The 16,256-nt window shown below is 50.7% G+C and overlaps 1 protein-coding gene across 1 annotated transcript; it reads left to right on the top strand.

The window, feature by feature from the left end:
* Positions 1 to 9,449: 9,449 nt before the first annotated feature.
* LOC124654109 (cleavage and polyadenylation specificity factor subunit 3-II-like) lies at positions 9,450 to 14,176 on the top strand. The gene is made up of 13 exons (XM_047193141.1): positions 9,450 to 9,523; positions 9,596 to 9,785; positions 9,884 to 9,956; positions 10,177 to 10,294; positions 10,384 to 10,457; positions 10,569 to 10,705; positions 11,198 to 11,261; positions 11,567 to 11,632; positions 11,809 to 11,878; positions 11,956 to 12,060; positions 12,401 to 12,542; positions 12,897 to 12,993; positions 13,483 to 14,176. Exons 1-13 carry the CDS (start codon positions 9,499 to 9,501, stop codon positions 13,981 to 13,983), a joined length of 1,662 nt encoding a protein of 553 aa, XP_047049097.1. The 5' UTR covers positions 9,450 to 9,498; the 3' UTR covers positions 13,984 to 14,176.
* Positions 14,177 to 16,256: the final 2,080 nt, after the last annotated feature.

Here is a 16,256-nt window from a genome sequence, read left to right as displayed (position 1 = left end):
GGCCCACTACCCGAAGAATAAGAAGACTCGAGAGCCCAAGATGTATTTAAGGAAAAGATAGAGTTGTAATAGGAAGTGTTATTTGTAATCCGGCGGGATGAGTTAGAAACCGTCCCGGACTCGTAATCCTTGTATAGCACGAATCACTCGGCTCCACCTATATAAAGGGGGGTCGAGGGACGAGAAGATCATCGAATCATTGTCTGCAAACCCTAGTTTTCATATTCGTCGAGTACTTTTCGGCTGAAACCTTCGAGATCTACTTGCCCTCTACTTCTAACTAAACCCTAGCCTATAATCCATAGGCATTGACAAGTTAATCCCTTGTCAATGGGTATGTCTGCCCATGGGCACCCGACCCAAATGGGTAGGGTATGGGTCCCGATGTTCGCCCATGGAAACGACCCATGGGCAACCCGATTAGTCGTGGGTCGGGCATGGGTATCAGTCTATGCCCACGGGTTGTCCAATGGGTCACTCGATTAATATTACTAATTAAATCAATTGCATTATTTTATATGGTACGTGAGCTATGATACACATACATTATACATGCAGACAATATACATCATTTACACACAAAGCTCTTATATGTAGACACCAAACATGTGCATATTAGTACTACTTGCAGTCACAAAGCCATGAACGGGAACACACCACTCTTTGTCCCGGCAGCCCAACAATGTGTCGATGTGTTCTAAATATTTGGTTGCGTCAAACTCTCCATTTTTTTTGTACCCGATGGGTTGCCCGATAGGATCGGGTTGGCCGATGGGTTTGGGCATGGGTCTCATTCCTTACCCATGGATAGGGTCATGGGTCACAAGTGTGCTCGATAAGGATGATGGGCATGGGTCTAGTTTAGGTCGACCCAACCAAACCCGACCCATTGCCAGCCTTACAAGTCACATATGTGGCTTTTCGTCTCAGTTTCCTTTATAAACCGAGCATTGTATGATTTTTTTAACCTCGTTTCTCTTATAAATTGGATCACTATATGTATTGATCAAACGGCACATATTCGACTGCCTTCAACCCAAAAAGAAAAAAATCCGATTCCTACGGAAAACTGTTTGTGGCGGAGGGTGATCGCTTCGCAATGGATTTTAGTGGTCGTGTTTCATATGGCTGTAGCAGCAAGATGGTAGGTGAGTTGGATGGTGTCCGGCAACGGCTATTTCTATGGAGTACTCTGTATACCCAGCTAGAGAACAATATCGGGAAGAAGGCTTATCAACATTGTAATCGTAAAAACATTGTATTGAGGGATTCGAATTGAATTCATGCCAATACAAAATCAGGCTCCGCCTTAGCGGTCAATGCCAAATTTAGGTTTTGTTGCGGAAGATATTGGTAGCTGGAATTAGACATAGCTTGTGCCAAATATTGGTACTACCTCTCTCACAGTTTATTAGGCGCGCGTATGCCTAGGTCGCAAATTTGATCAAGTTAGCATTAGTTATATATTATAAAAATTGTATCATTAAAAAGTTTAGATGTTCTATTTTCTGATGATATAATTTTTGTATTATATAATTTAAATTATATAGGTTAAATTGGCGACCTAGAAATACAGTGACGACTAGTAAACTGAGACGGAGGGAGTAATTGGAATTAAAGTGATCAGCCAATTCCAACTTTCTATTTGGATGTCTATCTGTTGAATTTAGCATCCACATGAGAAGAGAAAAAAAACCACCACATTTGAAGCATGTGTACCAAAAGATCACCACTTTATATTAGAGTTTTAAAAACCACCACCCTACGGTTAACACGCAACATATAACACTGATTCATCTCTAACACTGATTTAATCACGAAACCGACTGGTTGATCCATTGTTACACATGCATGAAATGTGGTGGTTCAGAAACCATGGGTGCCGCAGGTGCATAAATGTCTGGTGCAGCAGGTCCATAAATGTCTGGTGCAGCTTAGAGGAAATATTCTGCAACTAGTTGCAGGTACACTTCATTATTTTTTATTATGACACTTTCAAATTTTCTAAAAAATGTAAACTAAAATTATGGACATTAGTTATGACATATTTTGTGAAACTGCAATTTTCTTTTGTCAAAATATGATCATATGTGACATGTGTAAAAAAGAGAAGATACAAGTGAATAGTGTCGTGTACTATTTACACACCGTTTGTTCTTTTGTGTAGATCATATTTTATGACGAAACTTCACATATGTACAAGAGACAACATAATGGGATATTCACTTTGGCTCCCGAGTCTAGATGCTCCCGCAGCACAGACCAATGGTTGTTAGACAGATCGATAGCAGCAGTCGTATTTCTCCCAGGTATTTTGACTCTTCTATCTTTTATGCACAGTACCACTGACTCACGACTGTGGAGCAAATAAATGTGGTCGTTGCCGTGAGGCCATCGCTCCTTAGATGGTACAACCGTCGATAAATTTTCTTGGACCGGCAAACAAACACGACAGGGCACACGTGATTCTTAGAAACTCCAGTTCGTTCGTCCCAAGTGCATATATCTATCTAAGGCGACGCATATCGGGCGCTCGGTCGTGTAGTTTGTTTGCGTTGTTCCGCGGACATATTTTTACCGTGTTTGTTTGCGTTTGGGTGTGCTTTCAGCGGTACGATCTATTTTTTGTTTTCTAATAAATATTTAAAAAGCATAATGTACTACAAACTACAGTCGATACAAGCTCTAGGCTACTTGCTGCCTGACGGCCCGAGCCCGTCGTTACGTCCCTCCCTCGTCTGCTTCTCCGCCGTCCGCCGTGCGGCCTCTAGAGCTCGGTGCCCCGCCACGTCCTCTATCAGGCGCCGCCGCAGTGTCTCGTTCGTAGCGTCTCGTTTGCAACATCCTCGGCCTTCTTGAACGTCTCGAAGGAGTCGACTAACGCCCTCTGCTTCGCCGCCCTCTCCTCCGGGCTAGGCGCATCAGGGTCATCAGATGACCATGAGATGTTGGAGGAGGAGTCCTCTACGGCTGCCCCCTCCCTACGACGTTCCATCTCGGCGTCGAACGCCGCGTGGGCCGCCCGCTCCTTCTCTGCTTCCTGCTCCGCATCAGCCAGGAACTACGCGTCCCTCGCCGCGTTGAGGACGTTGTCACTGCTTTCGTCGTCCTCTAACTCCTCGTCGGAGCTCTCGACCGAGGGAGGTGGAGTTGGAGGTGGAGGCGTGGTAGCCTGGCCGCGGCTGGCGCTGCTCATGGCAAAGGTGCAGGTTGTGCGAAGGCGCTACGGTGGAGGTTGTGCGGCGGCTAAGGTTTTATGTGGGAGGAGATGAGATGTGCGCGCCCTGTTTATATAAGTCGGAGGCAGGCGAGGGGCCATGGCACGCGTGCCATCGTCATTACTTAGTGCACAGAGGTAGGTGACGGCCATGCGCCACGCGAGGCATCGCCATTAACGTGGCCGCAGACTGCCGAAGCGACGCCTCGGTGCCAGGCGTCCCCGAGAAGACGCATCGAGCCTAGGTCACTGTGAGGTGGGCCTGACGAAACGTCCGCCAGACGCGAGCGGACAATTTGCGCGTCCGCAGAGACGCATCCGAGGCGCATATTTGAGCCATATTTCCGTCATTGCGGATGGCCCAGTCCCTATGCGCCGTCCCGCTGAAGCACGACACAGACGCATTTTACGACCACGCGGATACAAACGATCGCTCAGCGTCTGTTTCCGTCGCCTCGTTGGAGATGTCTTAATGGTCAGGGGGCGTTGAAGGTTGCGATACCTGTTGGAGCAACTGGTGATTCAGGTATGTTTCATCCATCTCTGGCACCCGAGGCTCTTCGGATCAACCTCTCATCCTATTCCTACAAAAAGACCATGTGTAGCATCTCCCACCATCCGATGTAAATGGACCGTTGTTGTCCGTTTTAATCCGCGCTAATATAAGAACACACAAACCCTCTTGACGCCCCCTCTCGGTGTGGCGATGCTCGGCCCGCGAGGCCGTCCTCACACCTCTATCACGCCTGACCCTCTGCTAAAGTGGCGTCCTAGCGGGCTCTCTCCGTCGGAAGCGTCGCCTCAGTGTCGGCGTCAAAGCGAACTTGGACCCTCGCCACCACCTCTACCGCCTGCGCGATAGCCGCGACAGTCTGCTCCATCTCCCTGTCCACCCTACGGCTGCGATGGTTCATGTCCTCCACCACCGCCTCGTGCTCCGTGTGGTGGGAAGTCGCCACGGGCCCAAGGGCGCCATTGCGCCTTGCCGCTTTCATGTCCGCAGCAGATTGCCTCTCGGTAGCCATGAGCTGCCGAGCGGCCTCGTAGCGTTCGGCGGTGCAGAACTACTCGAGAAGAGCCCGCTACGCATCGGCGTCCCCCACCCCCTCGACGTACGGCATGAACCTCTCCTCAGCGACGGTGTACACGATGTTTTCCTCCGCCTCCCGGATGGCGATCGCCACCGCATCGATGTCGGCGGGGTAGCACTCACGCGCTATCACGTTGATCCTCACCTAGGTAGCGTGGTGGTTGGCCATGGATGTTCGTGAGTTGTTTAGAGTTTGCCCTTCCCCTGGCGGTAGCACCCTCTTATAGCCACGTCCACGGTGGGGAATGGCCGGCCATGCTCGCGTGAGACTCAAAGCCGGAGCATTGGAAACGACGGGGCACGCGCAAGAACCGAGCGGCCGCACGGGAAGCCGACGCCGGTATTAACCACAACATCGTACATGACGATCAGCAGATTTTTTTAAGACGAGCCGCTTGGCTACCCCTGACCCAAATGGACAAAGGAGGCAGCCCTCTTCTTGTCTGGAGTATCTAGTTTGATTAGCTCTGTTATCTTCTCGGCAGAGTAAGAGCATCTCCAGTCGCGTCCCCCAAACCGTCCCCCAAAGCAATTTGGGGCACGCCGGACCAAAAAACGGTTCCAGCCGCGTCCCCCAAAGCCCAATTTTGTCCGGCGCGCGCCGATACGGTGTCCGGCGCCCCGAGCCCGTCCCCGCCCCACAGGGGACGCACCGGGCACGCCGGACACAACGAAAAGCGAGGTGAAGCGACGCGGGCCCGACGCGTCAACTGCTCGGAAGGCTAAAACCCCGTCGCCTACCTTTGGTCAAGCGACGTTAATGGCGTCCATGTTTTCCCAGGCGACGCAGGGAAGCGTCTCGTCGTGCATAGCCGCGTGGCCGTCCGCGCCGGTGTTATTGCGTGCAACCACCCGCTGCCGTTGCTGTACATTAAGAAGCCCTGCAGCTCGTCCCAATTTCTCACTGCTCCCAAACCTTCTCGTCGCTGCCGCCTCCCCCCTCCCAGATCTTCTCCTCGATGCTCCAAAAATGTTGACCTCGGCCTCCCGCAAGATCGCCGCGGAGAACGGCTTCGGCCGCGGTAGCCTAACCGTGGCGGAGGCGTGGGCGATGTACCACGCCCGATATCCAGTCCCACCGGACATGCGGCTGCCAAGCAGCGGCGGCTGGAAGATGGGCGTGAACAGCATTGGCATCTCGCCGCTGCCGCCGGGCACGGACCAATGGAGGGACGGCATCAAGGCCCGACGTGATCAACTCATCGCCGAGGAGCGGGAGGATCCGACATGGACGGCCAACAACAACGACGACTGGTGGAAGACGTACTTCAAGGCCAAGTACGACGTCGAGATGTACATTACCCACGGGCTCGTCGGCGGGCCCAATAGCCGGAACAAGGATGGTCGCGCCCTGTTTTGGGGCATTCCGGGGCGCACCCTCGAGAACGTCATCCGCGGCATCCGCAACGGCGCTCCAAGGTTGGAGACGCCGCCGTCACCGCCACCGTCTCCTCGAGGAGGACCACCGCAATGGCAGCCGAGGAGGACGACGTACTCGTCCTTCTCGAACTCTTATTCGTCAGGACCGGCCCGATCGACGCCGTCCTCGTCGTACCGCTCGGCGCCCTACAACGTCCCCAAACGCGAGGTGAAGGAGGAGCCGGCGACGCCCATCAACACGAGGCGTGGCGGCAGCGGCAGCCGGCAGAAGCAAGAGAGGCACGGTGACGCCCTCCTCATCCCGAAGCCGGAGGTGAAGGAGGAGCCGGAGGAAGCGGCGCAGGCGGCGCTGCTGGCGGAGTACGAGCGGCAGCAGTGGCTCATCGCCAGCAGCGACGACCCCGAGGACTGCCCAGGGCTGCGGGCGGCGTGCTTGGCGTCCATGAACGACAAGGACGCCTGAAGGGGCGACCTCGACATGGTGATTGCCATGTCCATCCGCGACTCCGGCAAGCCGCTCGTGGACCTCACCGACGACAGCGAGGCAGGACCAAGCGGCTTGGTGAAGGACGAGCCCGTCGACGACCGCGTCAAGTAGGAGGTCGTCACCGACGACATGTACAACTTCCAGCAGTACTACGACGCCTCCGACCGCCGCAAGTACTTCTAGATTAGGTTTAGTTTAAATTTAGTCAAATTTCGTTCGAATCTATATAAGTTTGGACGAATCTAATTGAATCTCGCTTAAGTTTAAAATTTTCGAAATTTTGTTTGGGGGACGCGACTGGGAAGCGACGTCCCCCAAACGCGACACGAACGAAACACGTCCCCCAAACGCTCAATCCGATGCGTTTTAAGAACGATTTGGGGGAGGGAGATGCTCTAAGGGCATCTCCAACGGGGAGACCCAAATGGGAATCTTTCGTTTGGGTCTTTCCGGACAAAACCTGCTCCCAACGGGGCTACCCAACTTAAAAACGGACAGGTGCAGCGTCCGGTCTGACCCAAAACTAGCGCAAATTTGGGAGACTTTTGGGCCGAGCCGGACGAACGCGGACGTCCCTTGTATCCGACTATGTCCGCGTCCTGGCCCATGTGACAGAGACACAAAATGCAACCACATGGTCCCAACCTTCTCTCTCTCCTCTGTCCTCCTCTGTCTGCTTTTCCCCCATGAAAACCTTCGAAGCTACTCGCCGGATTGGAGCTCACCTAGCCGAGCTCCGGCGCCACCCTCGCCGGGAGACCCCTGCCGCCGCCGGCTCCTTTTTTTTCAGTCATGCTGGAAGTCGCCGGAGCAGAAACGAGCGCCGCCGGCCTCGACGCCGCCCCGTGCCTCGCTGCGCCCCGCGCCCCTCGCGCCGCCCCGTGCTACCTCGTCGCGCGCCCAGGGCCGCCCCGCCCCCGCCGACCGGCGGCGGAGACGCGGGCTTCGCGGACGTGCCCGGCGTCGGCCTCCGTCGAGGCGCATCGCGGGCGCGGCCTCCGGCGAGGCAGGCACATGCGCGGCACGGCGTCCCCGGCCTCGGCCTCCGGCGTGGCGCATCGCGAGCGCGAGCGCGGCCTCCGGCGAGGCAGGCACAGGCACGGCGTCCCCGGCCTCCGGCGTGGCGCATCGCGAGCGCGAGCGCGGCCTCCGGCGAGGCAGGCACGAGCGCGGCCTCCGTTGGAGCCGGCCGCCCCGCGCTACGCGCTCCGCCCACGCCGCACCCTCGCCATGACGCCGGCCACCGTCCGCCTCCCGCGAGCACGTCCGTCGGGAGCCCGCGCCCGCGCTGCAGCTCCGGCCACGCCGCGCCTCGCCTCGACGCCGCCCCATGCCGCGCCACCACACGACGCCACGCGCTCCCGCCGCATCACGCGCGCACGCCTGCAGGGCCGGGACGGGGCCGTGTCGCGCAGCCCCTCCAGGCCGTGCGGGTCGACCCGGCTCCCGCTTCTTCCGGCCATGGAGGCAAGTCGCGTCCTCGGCTCTTCTAGTGCGCAGCCGACGGGCGGGACGACGTGCGGCAGCTGTTCTCCTCCAAAGGCGGTAGGAGGAAGCCATGCGCCGAGGCGGGTGCTCGCGCCGCGCAGCCGCTGCTGTTTGGGCGCGCCCGGAGACGGGGCAGCGTGCGGCGACGGGGCTGCGCCCGCGACGAGGGTCCGCGGCGGCGAACGGGGCTGCGTCCGCGGCGGCCGGCCGCCCCGCGCCTCGGCTTCTCCGCCGAGCTGCTCCCAATTTGGGTCGTGGATGCGTTGGGGAGTAAAAATCGAGCCGGACGTCTGTGTGCGTCCACGCGACATCCGTGTGTCCGCGGAACGACCCAAACGGATGAAATACACCGTCCGTTTAGGTCGCATGGTTGGAGATGCCCTAAACCCCGGTCTTTGGAACCAAGTTGGTCTCTAAGCTGGCTTGTCCCTGCACTCCCGCCGCGGCAGTGCTGACGGTGTTTCGTGGATAGCTAATCTGTAAAGAGGATCAATCTGTAAAAAAATGGAACTATACCTGGACCATGGTCCAGCACGTTGCCGCTAACATGTTCCTCAGGTCCAGATCGTCGGTGTTAACTATCCCGTTGCCGATCGGGCTTTCGCCGTCCATGCGCGTTACAGCGACGACGCAGGCGGTGGGCCATACATACGACCGTACAAACAGTGCACACTGTATTCCTCGATTATTGCTGCATGTATGCCATTCAATTCTGGCAAAACCAACAATCTCAGCGCACAAACATGTGGTCTAGATAACAGGACTATCTAGACCCGGGAGCCAAAACTCACATAATCAGTTTACATTTTTTGAAAACTTGCAAGTGTCACAAAGAAAGAGGTGCAGCCGAGTGCTCCTATTTAACGCATTCAGCGTGGACGCACACAGAAGTGCCTCATGGGCTGTAGCCCACCACCATCTCCTTTCTCGTATCTTCCCCTTCTTCTTATTTTCTTCTCCAACAAAATCAAGACAACTCCCCCGCCACCACCGCCGGCCAGGTAGCCAGCTGCCCCCTCCCCCCGTGGCCGGCACGCTCACGAGGTGCCTCGCAGCCCCGCCCTCCTCCACCGCAGCCCACCGCCGGTCTGCCGCCGCCCTGTCCATACCTCTAAATCTCCCCCAACTCCGGCGATGTCTCACCCACACTGCACCCGATGACCCCTAAGATCTCCATCGAGCCCCGCACCATCCCCTAAGATATCCGGCGAGCTGCGCACCCACACCCGAAACCCTAGGGTTTTCGACCTCACCTCCGTCGGCGAAGCCGCGTCGTCCCCGTCTCTGGTGAGGTCCCGGCCTCGTCTCCGTCGGGGACACCGCGGTCTTCCCCGTCTCCGTCTCCGGTGAGGTGGGCGTGTGGAGGGTGGTGGTCTCTTCCTCCCGGCTCCTTCCTTCTTCCTTCCATGACACAATCGAACTGGGCCGTGAATCTCGCGCGGCTAACGGACACGACGAGCGTCAAATAGGTTCGTGTCAGTCAAGTAGTACTGGGCTCGATCTGAAGAAATGGGTAGTATTGGGCCCTCGGCCCAGCCTGGAGGGAGATTGGCAGGCCTGGTTCACTCGACACTCTCGCAGCTCATGCTCAGGCCCGCTCGCCCCAACGTTCTCTGCTTCTGCCCGCCCTTCCGAAGCCGCGGCGGCGGCGGGACCTCACGCTCAGGCCCGCCTCCCCAACCGTCGTCCGTGCCAGCCTCTGCTTGTGCTCTCCCTTCTGAAGCCACGGCGCCGCCGCCGAACCAACTCCGGAGCTCGCCCACTGCTGTCGGCGCTGCGGGCTGTCTCCAGCTCTGGGCTCTGCTGCGGCTGGCGACCAGCCGGCAGGCGGTAGCCATGGCCATCGACTGCCTCGTGCTAGGTAAACCTCGCCCTCTTCCTCTCACAGGATTCCACTTGACTGAAATCACGTTGATATTGTCTGCCGCCGCAGGGGCGGGGCAGGAGGTGGGGAAGAGCTGCGTGGTGGTGACCATCGGCGGGAAGCGCGTCATGTTCGACTGCGGCATGCACATGGGCCACCACGACTGCCAGCGATACCCCGACTTCGCGCGCATCCTTGCCGCCGCCCCCGGCGCCGCCGACTTCTCCTCCGCCATCTCCTGTGTGGTCATCACACATTTGTATGTAGCCCAAATGTTTATACTTCCTCTCTGTCAATTTTTTTTTTTTGAAAAATTCTTGTCACGATTAGTTTACTTCTGAATATTGCCTCTTGCAGCCATTTGGACCATATTGGGGCGCTCCCGTATTTCACTGAGGTCTGCGGGTACAATGGCCCAGTCTACATGACGGTGAGCCTAACTTTGGTCATTTCTGCCAACTGTTCCTGTATGCTGTCTATTGTTCATGTGGTTACTGGTTATTAGGGAATAGATGCTAAATTTCAGGTTTTGCTGCATTTGGGCCAGCTGTAATACCTTGCTATATTGTTTGACCAATGGGCCAAATCTTGTTCAATATATTTTTCTGAGTGCTCATTATCTTATAAGCACAACTTGTGTCCTCAAACAGTACCCAACAAAGGCTTTAGCTCCATTGATGCTGGAAGATTATAGGAAAGTAATGGTAGATCACAGAGGAGAGGAAGAACAATATAGCTATGAAGACATTCAGCGTTGTATGAAGAAAGGTAATCTTAGGTTTTAGCATTTCTTTCACTGCCAACAAAAGTATGCATGGATGGTAATTCTCATTTGCTATTCATATTTGACCTTTCAGTCATACCTGTGGACCTGAAGCAAACCATTCAAGTAGATAGAGACCTTGTGATCCGTGCCTATTATGCTGGACATGTATGTGCTTATACCTTAGGTTTCTCTTGTATACAGTAACATTGTTAAATTCTTTGACAATTGAGTGTTGATTTCTGTGATCGCTATTCCTTTTATCATTTCAAACTAAAGGTTCTGGGGGCTGCAATGATTTATGCAAAAGTTGGAGATGCTACTATGGTCTACACCGGTGATTACAACATGACACCAGACAGACATCTTGGAGCAGCGCAAATTGATCGTCTGAAGCTGGATCTCTTAATAACAGAGTATGTTCTAGCTCCAATTGCAAATTTTTTTTTAACGCATATCCAACTTTCTTGGATGGTTGACCTAGTGTGTTGAGGAATTATGCAGGTATATGTTTTTGTTATGTTTTAACGCCACAAGGGTAGCATGTTTTTCTTATCCCGTCCTTTTTTGTGATGTCATTTTTCATATTGTGCGCTATCTTTAGACTTTACTGATGTCATTTTTCCAAAGTACTACACCCCAGCCACCAGTAGCTTGTTCATGTAGGTAACCACTGTGCTAACCTGAATATCAGTTGGGCTACTGACGAAATCACCTCTATTAGTACTATATAGGTTGGTGTATTTGGCTAATGTTTAAATAAAAATAACTATTCTTCATTTTTCTAGGATTTAGGCTGTGTTGTCTAACTCTTCTTCCATCACAGGCAGGCATTAACAGTACTGCAAATTAGTTTGGATATTTCTTTTTTCCATGTGTAAGTACTAAATTCAAGTTTCTATATGCAGGTCTACATATGCTAAAACTGTGCGTGACTCAAAACATGCCCGAGAGAGGGAGTTCTTAAAAGCGGTATAAAACCTGAATCTCTAAACACTTCCGATATATAAACATGTAGAATTTGGTTGCATGTTTACTATCTTGGTGGATCAAGATAATTATCAGTGGTGATGGTTATGTTCTCCCGACTTCCATATAGCACAAATACCATCTAGGAAGTTAATAGTCACCAAATTAAGTGCAACTTGTAATTCTCCAAAAATGTACTGTTGTCAAGTTGTAAAAGTTCAAAACTAGTCAACTTTTCTGTATTGAAAAGTTAAATTAACATCATTTGAATTTATCTCTGCTACTCGGTGATAGTATGTTTTCTGTAGGTCCATAAATGTGTTGCTGGAGGAGGTAAAGTCCTAATTCCGGCATTTGCTCTGGGAAGAGCTCAGGTACCCCCACTTCCTCTCAGTTATATGTGCGGAAGCAAGAGATTTTTGATAAAATTATCACTAGTTCACTTAAATGAGCGGGCCTTTGAAAATAGATTTCCTGGGGAATGCACTGTTCAAAACTTTGATAAATAGCATATCTATTTACATGTGACACACTTCTCTACGTGTGTCAGGAGCTATGCATATTACTGGACGACTATTGGGAAAGGATGAATTTGAAGATTCCTATTTATTTCTCAGCTGGTATGTGTGTTTTGGTCAAACTTTAACTTTCTTTTATGAAATATTCTTGTTTATTTGAGATTATATTTGTTCTTTAGGTTTAACAATTCAAGCTAACATGTACTACAAGATGCTTATTGGATGGACTAGCCAAAAGATCAAGGACAGCTACACAGTTCACAACCCATTTGACTTCAAGCATGGTATGTTCTTGAAAATGATTCACAGCCAACCATGTGCAAAATGAATACGAATCACACTTGATTAAGAATATAATGTTCAGTTCATCCTTTATAAGCCTGCCTGCACTATGATCTTTTGTATTATAAGAAAAATCGCCTTGCTTATGACAATGTTCTGAAACTGGATATTATGTCCATTCATCAACTACCTTGCTTCTTAGTGAAGGTTCTTATTCGAATTATTGAAGGTAAACTTTTGTCACCTAACTTGTACACTCTGAAACAGAATGATTCTTTATTTACTTTTGTATCTTTCCAATTTACTTAACCAGAACAATATTGAGGCTTTCTCATATTGCAGTTTGCCACTTTGAGCGTTCATTCATTAATGATCCTGGACCCTGTGTACTTTTTGCAACACCTGGTATGATTAGCGGTGGATTTTCTCTTGAGGTGTTCAAGAGATGGGCTCCATCAGAAAAAAATCTGGTTACACTTCCAGGGTATTCTTCTTAACTTGAAAATATCTGTTTTTTCCGTAGTCACTAATGGTGTAGGAACATTTATACGTTCTGAATAAATTGCTTCCGTTGGGCTGTTAGTACTGCCATAGTGGAGAACAGGGGAAGTCTACCATGCCTTCTGCTTCAGTGAATGCTTACCTGCTCAGACATCATGTCTTTCTTTTAGGATTTGAATATTTCTTTCTAGCTTGTACTCACTGACACATTTTTCTTCTTTGGTTTTGTTTAAATTCTAATTTTCCTCGTCTTTCACTGCAATAACACTTTTGTGCCTGTTTAAAATATTTGAGCTGTGATATTTTATTTTGCGTTACCTTTATTTTTGCCATGCAGATATTGTGTTGCTGGAACCATTGGCCACAAATTGATGTCTGGAAAACCTACCAGGATTGATTTAGACAAAGATACCCATGTTGATGTCAGATGTCAGGTTGGTCTTTCTTCCTTTACAGTTCTTTCATTCTACAGAAAAATTACATAGGAAGTGGATATTGTGGATACCTTTGTTTGATAATATTATTCAACATCTTGCGTTTTCGAAACGCAAAGCTTCTTGCGTTTTCGCGAAAAATAATATTATTCAACATCTTGTGTCATTACTCATTAGTCACCTCTAGCCCAGTTTTATTGCTTTATTGTCTTCTTAAACATATACCGTTTGTTGCTTATAGGCCAGTGTATGACATGTGGTCATTATCTATTATGCATTCTCAAATTCGTAACTTGTCCTGTTACAAACTGTTCAACAAGTCAGCTCTAGATAATAACAATTTAGTACCATAATGAGAGTCACTTTTCTTCAAATTTTGGCAGTTAACCTTTGTTATCTGTATTTCCTGCGTGTATGCTTATCCTCTTTCTGATTGTTATTGTGCTTCTTATCCTCACATACCGGTGTTTTTCTCATTCTGTGCAACAGATCCATCAGCTGTCATTCAGTCCTCACACAGACTCCAAAGGGATCATGGATCTTACAGAATTTCTTTCACCCAGCCACGTGATTCTTGTTCATGGTGAAAAGCCTCAGATGGCCTTCTTGAAGGACAGGATTGAATCCGAACTGGGCATGTCATGCTATTACCCAGCTAACAACGAAACCGTCTCCATTCTGACAGCTCATAATCTGAAGATAAACGCCACTGAGAAGTTCATTGCAAGCTGCACCACTCCACAAGCTAGAGATGGTTTGCAAGAGCCGAACCTGATTTGTGGCGACCATCTGTCTGGAGTCAACGGCGAGCAGAAGCTGGCTGAGGGCATTCTTCTCATGGAGAAGTCTAGGGCACCGAAAATTTTGTGTGAGGATGAGCTCCTTCATTTGCTGGGCACAGAGCGCCATTCTGTCCAGTTTGAACCGCTGCTTAGCTTGAGGATTGAGGAGGCACAAACCACCATTGTAGATGATGTAGCCAGCGAGTGAAATGTGTGGATGTTGTTTAGTGTTTGCGCCTCACGTTTGTTTTGGCCCTCTAGCGTCGATCCAGCACACTGCAAAATATAACAGCCCGGTGGTTTGTAAGGGTATCTCTTGGGTAATTCGAATGTCAGCCGGGCTATGTTTGCAAGCGGTTGTGAAACTAGTGCATTTGTAAATAAAGTGGTATGATAGGTCACGGGTGAAAAAATTATATAAATTACTAATGTCTTGCAAAAAATAAAACAAAAGGTGACAAAGTAAACGTATCGGTACTTCTCTCTCAGTGTCTTGGACCAGGCTGTGCAAAATCTGCATTTCAGCATTTGCAAAATGAAAGTTACCATGAAGCGATCCTGCATTTTCCATCTCATCTAATTCGTTTCAGCTATGGAGTTTTTTTTAGAAACACACTCACCCTTATGAATACACATACGCACACCCTACCCCTATGAGCACCTTTGAAAGACTGAGCCGGCAGATCGGATCTTGAAATTGACGAAGTTACCACAGACGCCTCGCTGTCGATGGGAACGTCACCCACTGAAAAAATATTCCGCTTTTATGAGACACACAGATGTCAAATCTGGGGTTTAAACTCTGGTGAGCTGGGTACAACCACCCTCCTAACTACCCAACCTCAAGTTGGTTCTCAGCTATGGAGTTTTCGGAAAAGTCATGAGCTTAGTTGTATTTTTTTCTCCAAAATTAAGCTGCAAGGCTGCACGATCCACTATCCCACACTCCCTAAGAATGCATTCTACTGTTCTACACAACTGCCAACATCTTTCTTGTGTTGCCGACCGGTCTACCTCTATCTTTGCCGTTTGTTCCATGTGCCTCTCTCCTTTGTGAGATGTCTATTGGACGCATTGTTGGGTGGGGTTGTTTTGCATTTGAGGTAATAATCAAGATTTTCTAGTCTGCCTGCAACTTTTCCTTTTATCTTGTTTTTGCGGCAATTTTTTGTAGTAACATATTATAACAGGAAACCCAGTCTTAGCGAGCTACACGCTCTAAGTCGTCTTCATACTCATATTGCGCTTCAACCGCTAGACTCCACCGGTTATATATGTGAGGTCATGGTGACGTAGAATCGGCAACGCGCGTCTTATAATTTTACACTTCTGAGTTCTGGCTGCCATGAGGCCCTCTCTTCTTGTGATTTGTGATGCAACTTTAGTGGATATATATTACCCCGTATAAGAGTTCCGGGCCATGAAAATTACTCCCGTGTGGACGGATCTCCATATGGCATGCACTATTCCTAGCTGTTGCGGACCCACATGCTCCTCCATGCCCTCGTCATCCACGGTGTCGGTGTATGGCGTTGTCGTCCATGGCGTACGGAGATGGGGCGCCGGAGGAGATTGGGGTGACGTCGGTGGATTTGAAAAGTGGGTCCCCCATTCTTTTTAGAAAAATACTGTCAAATGTTATATCTTTCTACTGTTCGTCCTCCATGACCGTGACCATGGTGCCACATAGGCCTGACGATCAGCCCCTTGGTTATAATTATTGTCGTGATTAAATTCGAGCATCGTTGCACATTGCAAACAACTAGGACAACATTGGACAAGTTTTGCAAAACAAATGAAAAAAGAGAGGCAGATTTGTAAACTTCGTGCGCAATTGTGGTGTTTTTTTTTTGTTTTTGGAATTCTCTCGGCTTCTATATATGCGAGAAACTGGTGGGCCGCGAGCCGCTGCTCGGCCGTGATCGCGAACTGCTGCTCGGTCGCTGCCCGCTGGAGCGATCGCCGAAGCGCGCTGCCGGCCGATCGGAGAAACGCCGACACCATACGATGGATCGAGTGTTGTGCGGTCTGGGCGGTGAGAGCTGCGGGGGTGCAGGGAGTGCCTATCCACCGCATTTAGCGGGAGCGAAATACTGCCAAATGTTATATCTTTCTACTGTTCGTCCTCCATGACCGTGACCATGGTGCCACATAGGCATGACGGTCAGCCCCTTTGGTTATAATTATTGTCGTGATTAAATTCGAGCATCGTTGCACATTGTAAACAACTAGGACAACATTGGACAAGTTTTGCAAAACAAATGAAAAAAGAGAGGCATATTGTAAACTTCGTGCGCAATTGTGGTGTTTTTTTGTTTTTGGAATTCTCTCGGCTTCTATATATGCGAGAAACTGGTGGGCCGCGAGCCGCTTCTCGGCCGTGATCGCGAACTGCTGCTCGGCCGCTGCCCGCTGGAGCGATCGCCGGAGCGCGCTGCCGGCCGATCGGAGAAACGCCGACGCCATACGATGGATCGAGTG

This window comes from Lolium rigidum, chromosome 5, assembly GCF_022539505.1.
Source record: "Lolium rigidum isolate FL_2022 chromosome 5, APGP_CSIRO_Lrig_0.1, whole genome shotgun sequence".
Lineage (NCBI taxonomy): Eukaryota > Viridiplantae > Streptophyta > Magnoliopsida > Poales > Poaceae > Lolium > Lolium rigidum.
Note: the sequence above shows the minus strand (reverse complement) of the source record. Positions and strands in the feature narration are given on the sequence as shown.